Raw genomic sequence first — 10,381 nt, forward strand, 5'->3', positions numbered from 1 at the left:
TTAGAATTTTCCCTACACAAAAATCTCAGAATTGCGGAAGCAAATGATGTCTTCATGGTAATAACCAAATCATATATATATATATATATAACAGGGCTGAAAAGTCACCACTTGTGGCTGAACACCCAATTTAAATCTTAATAATTTAATTTTAACTCATATTCCAATAAATAGTTATTTAAAAAAAAAAAAAAAAAAAAAAAAAAAAAAAAAAAAAAAAACAACAGCATAAGTGAAGTTGAAACAGAGTTTAGCCAGCAAGCGATAGTGTTTTTTAGACAACTTGTGATATTGAGAGCCAGGATTGTTAGTCGAAGTAGATCTAGCACCTACCGTGAAAACAGGTGAATTATCGATCTAACAGTAGGTGAGAAGAATTTATTCAAAAATGTCATAATGTTTATTTTTTTTTTTTTTTTTCATAAATACGTTTATTTCATAGGCAATATACATAAGTTTTTCTTCGCCGTGGCATCCACAATACATAGTATTTTAAACCTAATACATTTCGAATATCATATTAGTATGTTGGTACTCATTAGTTAATCTAAACACTGTTTTTATCAAGCGAGTTGCTATTTTAATTACATTAAATAAAATACATTTATTTTGTACATGATCTTATAACTATTTCAGGATTGTTTGTATCAGTTCACCACTTATATTCAATATCCTATAGTTGGCTATTGGTTGAACTCATGGAAGAGAAAACAGTTTAACATAAAATAAAATTTAAATTGGAACTCCGATGGATTTAATGAAATGATAAAGAAGTTTCATGTATGGAAGGTCACGACAAGCAAGAATGTCGCGAACTGGGACATTGGATAGTCTACCTTGGGTACGCAAGGAATTTATTAGTTGAGATCTGACATCACGAAACTCCACGCATGTCCAAACAACATGGTCAATATCGCGGTAACCTTCGCCGCAAGCACAATGATTAGTCTCGGAAAGTCCAATTCGAAGGAGATGTGCATCTAACGTGTAGTGATTGGACATGAGTCTGGACATCACACGAATGAAATCTCTACTCACATCCAGTCCCCTGAACCATGCCTTTGTCGATATTTTAGGAATAATTGAGTGCATCCACCGACCCAGATCATCTTTATCCCAAGAAGCTTGCCAGCTGGCAAGTGTTCTTTGGCGAGACGCGCTATAGAATTCGTTGAAAGCAATCGGTCTCTCATAAATTTCACCCTCAATAGCACCACGTTTGGCTAAAATATCGGCTCTTTCATTGCCTGGAATGGAGCAATGAGCCGGAACCCAAACTATTGTGATTAGATAATTATTATTCAATATGTCGTTCAGACACTGTTTTATTTTACCCAAGAAAAACGGTTCATTTTTGCCAGCAGCGTTTGAGCGAATGGCTTCAATTGCACTCAGACTATCTGTGAAGAGGAAATAATGGTTTGGAGATAATGTGACGATTACATTCAAGCTATAATGAACTGCTGCTAACTCTGCTATATAAATAGATGCAGGTTCTTGAAGCTTGAATGAGGCCGAAACATTATTGTTGAACATACCAAACCCTGTCGCTTCTTCCATTCGCGATCCGTCCGTGTAAAACATTTTCTCAGAGTTAATATGCCTGAACTTACTTGAAAATATTTTTGGGATTTCCATAGAGCGTAGGTGGTCCGGGATTCCACGCACTTCGCGCTGCATGGATGTGTCGAAAAATAAAGTTGAGTCAGGTACATTTAGGAGGCTGACACAGATAGGAATATATCTTGAAGGGTTGATTTCCTGTGACATATGGTTAAAATATACTGTCATGAATTTTGTTTGAGATCGAAGCTCGACTAGTCGTTCGAAATTATTAATTACCATGGGATTCAGCACATCACATCTTATTAGCAGGCGTGATGAAAGCTCCCAAAATCGATCTTTTAATGGAAGAACTCCCGCCAGAACTTCAAGACTCATTGTATGTGTCGAATGCATGCAGCCTAAAGCAATTCGCAAACAACGGTACTGAATTCGCTCAAGTTTGATAATATGAGAATTTGCAGCGGAACGAAAACAAACGCATCCATATTCCATCACTGAAAGTATCGTTGTCTGATACAATTTTATTAGATCTTGCGGATGAGCACCCCACCAAGACCCTGTTATTGTTCGAAGAAAATTTACTCTTTGTTGGCATTTCGTTATCAGATACCTAATGTGTCCTCCCCACGTGCATTTGGAATCAAACCACACCCCGAGGTATTTGAAAGTCAAAACCTGTTCGATTATTCTTCCCATCATATGAAGCTGAAGTTGCGCGGGATCATGCTTTTTTGAAAAGACGACCAGCTCTGTTTTCTCCGCAGAGAATTCGATACCAAGATGAACAGCCCAAACGGACAATTTATCTAAGGTATCTTGCAATGGTTTTTGCAGATCAATAGCTTTGGATCCAGTAACTGAAACCACGCCATCATCTGCCAATTGTCTTAGTGTACATGGGGTTACTAGACAGCTGTCAATGTCATTCACGTAAAAATTATAGAGGAGCGGACTGAGGCATGAGCCTTGCGGGAGACCCATGTAGCTAATTCTGATTGTTGCCAAATCGCCATGTGAAAAATGCATGCGTTTCTCTGACAAAAGGTTGTGCAAATAATTATTTATAACCGCTGGGAGTCCATGTTGGTGGAGCTTGTCTGAAAGAACATCAATGGAAACTGAATCAAATGCTCCTTTAATGTCTAAAAATACAGATGCCATTTGTTGCTTTTGAGCGAAGGCAATTTGGATGTCAGACGAAAGTAATGCAAGGCAATCATTCGTCCCTTTATTTCTACGGAAGCCAAACTGAGTATCTGACAACAAACCGTTCGTCTCGACCCAAGTGTCGAGACGTCGTAGAATAATTTTTTCGAACAATTTTCTGATGCAGGACAACATCGCAATGGGTCTATATGAGTTGTGATTGGAAGCTGGTTTCCCCGGCTTTTGAATGGCGATAACTTTCACTTGTCTCCAGTCAGGTGGAACAATATTTTGCTCAAGAAACTTGTTGAACAATTCCAACAAACGTCTTTTTGCGAGGTCGGGCAGATTCTTCACCAAGTTGAATTTAATTCTGTCCAATCCAGGAGCGTTATTGTTACAAGACATGAGTGCTATGGAAAATTCCATCATTGAAAAGGGGCTATCAATGGAATCATCATTTGAAGAAGACTCCCTAACAATGCTATGCGTAGGAACGGAATCTGGACAAACTTTCCTCGCAAAATCAAATATCCATCGATTCGAGTACTCCTCACTCTCATTTCCTACGTTACGATTCCTCATTCGTCTGGCCGTATTCCAAAGAGTGCTCATTGAGGTTTCTCTTGACAAACCTTCCACAAAATGTCTCCAATAGCTGCATTTCTTAACCCGAAGTATGTTCTTGTACTTGGTTTCTAAAACCAAGAATTTTTCAAAATTCTGAGGAGTTCCTCCTCCTCGTTTTAAAAACGTCTTGAAAGCATTTTGTTTCGCGTGTTTAGCATCTGAGCACTCTTTGTCCCACCAAGGATTTGGAGGTCTTCTGTTAGACGATGGACCAAGAAATCGTTTGGTTTGGGCTTGTTCTGCGGCCTCCAGAATCGAACAAACGAGGAAGTCATATTCTTCAAGTGGGGGAAGCTCTTCCATTGAAGTTAAGACACTTGAAATATTACTTTGGTATTTAATCCAGTCAATATTTTTTGTCAAATCATATGGGATATTAACTGAATTAGCAATGCCTTTGTTACTGCTAATTGAGATGATGATTGGTAAATGATCGCTACCATGTAAATCAGGAAATACTTTCCAGGTGCAATCTAGTCGAATTGAAGTCGAACAAAGAGATAAATCTAATGCACTTGGACGTGCAGGAGGTCTTGGGATCCGTGTCATGCTACCCATATTTAGTACCGTCATGCTAAAATTGTCGCAAATATTATATATTAGAGATGATCTGCTATCATTGTAAACGGAACCCCACATCATTCCGTGCGAATTGAAATCTCCTAAAATCAAACGTGGAGCAGGAAGGGCTTCGACAATTTCATTAAGCTGTCGTTGTCCAACTTGAGCTCTTGGAGGAATATATACCGAAGCAATGCAAATGTCCTTTCCTTTAATGTTTATTTGACAAGCAACAACTTCTATACTAGAAGTCAAAGGAATGTTTAATCTATAAAAGGAATAACATTTCTTAATTCCTAAAAGCACTCCACCATACGGGGAGTCTCTGTCGAGACGTATAATGTTAAAGTCATTAAAATTTAAGGCTATGTTTGATGTAAGCCATGTTTCGCACAAAGCAAATACATCACATTTTTGACTATGCAACAAAACTTTAAATGAATCAAGTTTTGGCATGATGCTTCGACAATTCCACTGCAGGACAGTGATTGAATCATTTGCGGCGGATGATAAATTATCCATCAAATGATACAAAACTTGAAAGAGCTGGCCATTGAGCTGATAACTGTTTCAAAAAAGTTCTAGCTATTGGAAGGAATGCTGTTATGATGGTCTTTAGAGGTTCAGAAATATTGAATGCAGCGAAAATCCATTCTACAATTTCCGAAAATTTCAGTAATCCTGTTGGTGAATGTGAAATGGAGCCCACTGGATTATTGTCTTTTCTTGAGCTAGTTCCTGGATTGGTTTGTGAATTTGACAAACCAGGAGGCACAGTTTTTGGTTTTAAATTTGGCTTTTTAGCTTTAACACGGGGATCTTTTTTTGAAGGTATAATTTTAGGTGTCTTTTTTGGTATTTTGTGGTTTGTTAATCTCCTCTTAACAGACCCTTGAGGAGTGACAAACGAGGTATCTTCACTATTTCCGTCAGAGTCAGATTCCTCTGGCTCCGCAAGATTTGAAAAACCGTTTTCGGTTTCCAAAGGGGAGACATGTATGACCGTTTTGAGCATTTCTGCATATGTGCGCTTAGACCGTGCTTTTAAAGAAAGCTTCATTTTGTCTTTACGCAGCTTAAATGCAGCGCACACTGAAAGATCATCATGAGGGCTTTCCCCACAATAAACACATTTTTCAACATCTTTATCGCAAAGATTATCCTTATGAGGCCCTTGACATTTGATACATTTGGACTTATTACTACAGTAAGTAGCTGTATGTCCGAATTTTTTACAGTTCGTGCAATTCATAACATGCGGTACGAAAAGCCGAACAGGAAGACGAATTTTATCGATATAGACATGGCTAGGCAATGCAGATCCGGCAAATGTTACGCGAAACGAATCTGAGGGACGATAAGACTTTTTTCCATCGACAATAGATGCTGAGTACAATTGTTTGCACTCGAGTATCTTAACTCCCTCAAGCATGGAGTTTTTAAAACGGCCAACTCCATTTTTAAGTAAATCATCTGCTGTCAGACTTGCTTCAGTCACAACACCGTCAATTTCTACCTCCTTCGATGGAATGTAAACTCGATATTCAATAGCAAATAATTTACAGGTTACAATATCGTTTGCCTGTTTCAAGTCGTTAACTACAACTCGAATTTTATCTCTATTAACCTTACAGATTTCTTTAACTTCAGAGAAATGTGATGTCAAATCCTTTGTAATTTGCATCAAGTTTAAAATCTTTTCTTTTTTTCGAAGATAGACTATCCATGGCCCAGTGGTACCCTGTGGATAATGTTTAGCCCTCGGAGTATTTAAACTTTTAATCATAATGTTTATTGAACTTATTGAAACTTGATATCACAGGAAATTGAAAAGCGCACCGCTGCAACTAACCTGAAAAGAAAGAGGAAAAAGGGAAAACTATTAATGTAAGTAAGCAAATGAAAGTGAAGAAAAGTGAATTAATGAGATTATTGTTTTCGATTATTTTATTTGAATAAAAATAGTTTTAAGCTGCTGCAAATCGCATTAAAAGCACTGCTGTAAAAATTTAGTTATTTAGGGTGGTCCGAAATCGAACAAACTTAAAAATTAATAATGGTTGGACCAAATCCAAACCCGGAAAATCCTGAAAAGTCAGGATATAATTGCGCGGCTTGTAACCGTCCGGACAATGAAGAGTCGCAAATGGTGTTTTGCGATCATTGTGAGCGATGGTATCATTTTGGTTGCGCCGGTGTTACGGCGGAAATAAAGGATGTTTCGTGGTGCTGTCAAAGGTGCGTTAGTATCGGAACCGGCGATTCGAGTTCGGACGGTCTAAACGAGGAGTTGGAAAAGCTCGAGCAGGAGAAAAAGAGACAGAAAAAGGCTCTCAAGAAGGAGAAAGTTTTGCACCAGAAGCGACTGGAGATGCAACAGGAACTTATCGAGATGCGTCAAATGCTGGATAAAGAGAAGAGGGAGGTTGAATTGGCGTTCGAAAAGGCACAGACAAAAAGGATAGGAGATCGTTTTGAAACTGGTCTGTTGTGGAAGGAAGATAACCCCGAATTCCCGGATAGTTATCTTATGGCTATCAAACGTTTAAAATGTCTGGAAAATCGTCTACGAAAGGATCCAGAGCTGTACGATAAAGTTCGTAACACAATCGCTGACTACGTGTCGAAAGGGTACGCCCACAAAGCAACGTCGTCAGAGCTAGTAGCTTTCGATAGCAGAGAGGTATGGTATGTACCGCTGAATTTTGTCTACAATCCGAAGAAGGAAAAGTTGCGGCTGGTATGGGATGCCAGAGCAGAAGTGAAAGGAGTTTCACTGAATTCAAAGCTGCTGAAGGGTCCAGATATGCTAACCGCCTTGCCTGCTGTTATCTGTAAGTTCCGAGAGCGGAGAGTCGGCTTCGGAGCAGATATTAAGGAGATGTACCATCAGCTGCGTATACGAGAGGAAGATAAACGAGTGCAAAGATTTCTATTCCGAAACGAACCGTCCGCGAAGCCGGAGGTATACGTAATGGACGTAGCCACGTTTGGGTCGACGAGTTCGCCATGTTCCGCCCAGTATGTTAAAAACATAAACGCGAAAGAGTACGCCAGACAGTTTCCAGTGGCTGCGAAAGCCATAATAGAAAATCACTACGTCGACGACTATTTTGACAGTGCGGACACAATCGAAGAAGCAGTGAAACGTGCGAAAGACGTGCGATACGTCCATTCCAAGGGAGGTTTTGAGTTGCGTAATTGGGTTTCCAACTCCGACGAGTTCTTGGTAGCCTTGGGAGAAAGAAAAGTTGGACAGCGCGTACACTTTAGCGAAGACAAGGAGTCCGGATCCGAGCGAGTGCTTGGGATAGTATGGAGCCCGACGAGCGACGAATTCTCGTTTTCCATTAAATTGAGAGACGATTTAACACCGTTTCTATCCGGTGAACGACTACCTACGAAAAGGATTGTAATGAGCTGTGTAATGAGCTTTTTCGATCCGTTAGGACTGCTGTCTAACTTCACGTTTTACGGCAAGCTGCTGATTCAAGACTTATGGCGCAGCGGATGCGATTGGGATCAGCAGATTGATAGTGAGTGTGCAGAAAAGTGGAGAAACTGGATCCAAAGACTTCCGGATGTTGAAAACGTGCGGATTCCCCGCTATTATTTCCGAAGGAGCTGTATGTTCAATTACGACAGTCTGCAGCTGCATACCTTTACCGATGCAAGTCAGGATGCGTACGGAACAGCTGTGTATCTCCGCGTAGATACGACTGACGGACCGATATGTTCGCTTGTGATGTCGAAATCAAAGGTATCACCATTGCAGCACATGTCAATTCCTCGTTTGGAGCTCCAAGCAGCATTGCTGGGTGCAAGACTTGCCAACTCTGTCTCCGATGTTCTTTCACTAGAAGCAAGGCAACGTTTCATGTGGTCCGACTCAAAAACAGTCTTGTCGTGGATACACTCCGACCATCGCCGATATAAACAATTTGTGGCATTCAGGATCGGTGAAATACACACTCTAACGAAGCTCGCGGATTGGAGATGGGTTCCGACGAAGTGCAACGTCGCCGATAGCTTGACAAAGTGGGAGAAAACGCACAGCCTCCGTTCCGATGGATCTTGGTTCCGTGGTCCCGAGTTTCTTTATCTGTCGGAGGATCATTGGCCGAAGCAGGATGAATCGAAACCAAACGTCGCCGAAGAAATGCGAGCCTGCTTTCTATACCACGAAATTGCAGTGATTGAACCGATGCTAGATCCGCGGCGTTTTTCGAGGTGGAAAGTTCTGGTCAGGACAGTAGCATGTGTTTACAGATTTATCACGAACTGTAGACTGAAGAAAAAAGGATTACCGATTGAAGCGGTTCCTATTAGAGGGACATTCGAGCAGGTGGAGAAAAAAGGTGTACAATCGAATATAGTACCGTTAAAGCGCGAAGAGTATCAGAAAGCAGAGGCGTATCTCTGGCGGTTGGCTCAAGTAGATTGTTTTGAGGATGAAGTCAAGACGATGAAGAAGAACCGACATGTACCGGTCGAGCAGTACCACCAATTGGACAAGTCCAGTTGCATTTACAGTTTGAGCCCATTTTTGGACGCCGAGGATGTGATACGTATGGAGGGTAGAGCAGCACGAGGATCGCTGCTGCCATTCGAACTAAAATTTCCGATCATTTTACCAAAGAAGCATCCGATTACTGACAAGCTACTCGAGTTTTACCACCAGAAAGTATGCCACGGGAACATGGAGACTGCCGTTAACGAAATACGACAACGTTTTCACATCCAGGGACTGCGCGCAGAGCTAAAGCGAATCGGAAGGGCTTGTATATGGTGTAAAGTACACAAATGTCGACCATCGATCCCCAGGATGGCCCCACTTCCGGAGTCGCATGTTACACCGAATCGTCCAGCATTCAGTCATACTGGCGTAGACTTTTGCGGGCCGATAACAGTAACTGTCGGTCGGAGATCGGAGAAGCGATACATCTGCTTGTTCACGTGTATGACAACAAGAGCGGTACATCTTGAGATAGCTCACAGCCTAACAACTCAAGCATGTCTCATGGCCATACGACGATTTGTGTGCCGTAGAGGAAAGCCGCTAGAATTTTACTCAGATAACGGTACGAACTTTCAAGCAGCAAGCAAAGCAATCACGCGACAGATCGGGACGGATTGTGAGGATGAATTCACTGATTCCAGGACCCGCTGGAACTTCAACCCACCCAGCGCACCTCATATGGGCGGAGTATGGGAGCGACTGGTTCGCTCTGTAAAAGCAGCACTAACCGTGTTCGACGACGGCCGGTCATTGACCGATGAAGTTCTACTGACGACCCTCGCTGAAGCCGAAGACTTGATCAACTCGCGGCCGTTGACGTACGTTTCCTTGGATCCAGAAGGAGAAGAAGCGCTGACCCCGAATCATTTCATTCGCGGTGTCGGTGCAATCAACGCGGAATGTTTCATTCCGCCTACATGTGAAGCCGAGGCACTCCGTGATCGGTATAAGCGATCGCAACGACTGGCCGATAAGCTGTGGATACGGTGGGTGTCCGAATATCTACCGTCAATCAACCGAAGAACGAAATGGCACAATGAGTCGCCGCCATTATCTCTTGGAGATCTGGTATACATTACTGATGACACGGTTCGAAAAAGCTGGGTCCGTGGCATCGTAACAGAAGTCTACCCAGGAGCGGACGGCAGAATCCGTCAGGCGATGGTAGAGACGACAAAGGGTAAGTTTAGGAGGCCGGTAACAAAGCTTGCGGTACTCGAAGTGCAGGATCGTAAATCCGGTGATGCTAATTAGCCTGCACCAGAGTTACGGGGAGGGGTATGTACGCACTGGTGCCTACGTCCCATCGACGACAAAACTCACCACAGCAGAACGAGACAACGTCGCATCCATGTACCCTGGGTCAAAGCATAGATGTCAGTGAGTATGTTGTAAGCAAGAAGGAAGAAAAATAAACAACAGCATAAGTGAAGTTGAAACAGAGTTTAGCCAGCAAGCGATAGTGTTTTTTAGACAACTTGTGATATTGAGAGCCAGGATTGTTAGTCGAAGTAGATCTAGCACCTACCGTGAAAACAGGTGAATTATCGATCTAACAGTAGGTGAGAAGAATTTATTCAAAAATGTCATAATGTTTATTGAACTTATTGAAACTTGATATCACAGGAAATTGAAAAGCGCACCGCTGCAACTAACCTGAAAAGAAAGAGGAAAAAGGGAAAACTATTAATGTAAGTAAGCAAATGAAAGTGAAGAAAAGTGAATTAATGAGATTATTGTTTTCGATTATTTTATTTGAATAAAAATAGTTTTAAGCTGCTGCAAATCGCATTAAAAGCACTGCTGTAAAAATTTAGTTATTTAGGGTGGTCCGAAATCGAACAAGTATTGTAATGACAAACTAGAAACAATAAGTCCTGATCTGAAGATAAAATTTTCTGTTACTTTGGACCTTACATCAATTCGGGTTCCGTTCTCTTATTCTCTGTGAATCCGATG

At 41.5% G+C, this 10,381-nt stretch overlaps 1 protein-coding gene across 1 annotated transcript; it reads left to right on the top strand.

Moving 5' to 3' along the window:
• The first annotated feature begins 232 nt into the window (after positions 1 to 232).
• On the top strand, positions 233 to 9,590 carry LOC131434228 (uncharacterized). Its single transcript, XM_058600882.1, has 3 exons — positions 233 to 367; positions 5,726 to 9,490; positions 9,546 to 9,590. The coding sequence occupies exons 2-3, from the start codon at positions 5,960 to 5,962 to the stop codon at positions 9,588 to 9,590; spliced, it is 3,576 nt and encodes a 1,191-aa protein (XP_058456865.1). The 5' UTR covers positions 233 to 367; positions 5,726 to 5,959.
• The last annotated feature ends 791 nt before the right edge of the window (positions 9,591 to 10,381 follow it).

The sequence above is a fragment of the Malaya genurostris genome, chromosome 3, assembly GCF_030247185.1.
Source record: "Malaya genurostris strain Urasoe2022 chromosome 3, Malgen_1.1, whole genome shotgun sequence".
Classification (NCBI taxonomy): Eukaryota; Metazoa; Arthropoda; class Insecta; order Diptera; family Culicidae; genus Malaya; species Malaya genurostris.

Excerpts from the sequence above, each read along its gene's own strand:
- LOC131434228 (XM_058600882.1), top strand. The coding sequence starts at position 5,960 with ATGGTTGGACCAAATCCAAACCCGGAAAATCCTGAAAAGTCAGGATAT. Across the intron at positions 9,491-9,545 it reads CATTATCTCTTGGAGATCTG|AAGTCTACCCAGGAGCGGAC; the intron begins GTATACATTACT and ends GCATCGTAACAG.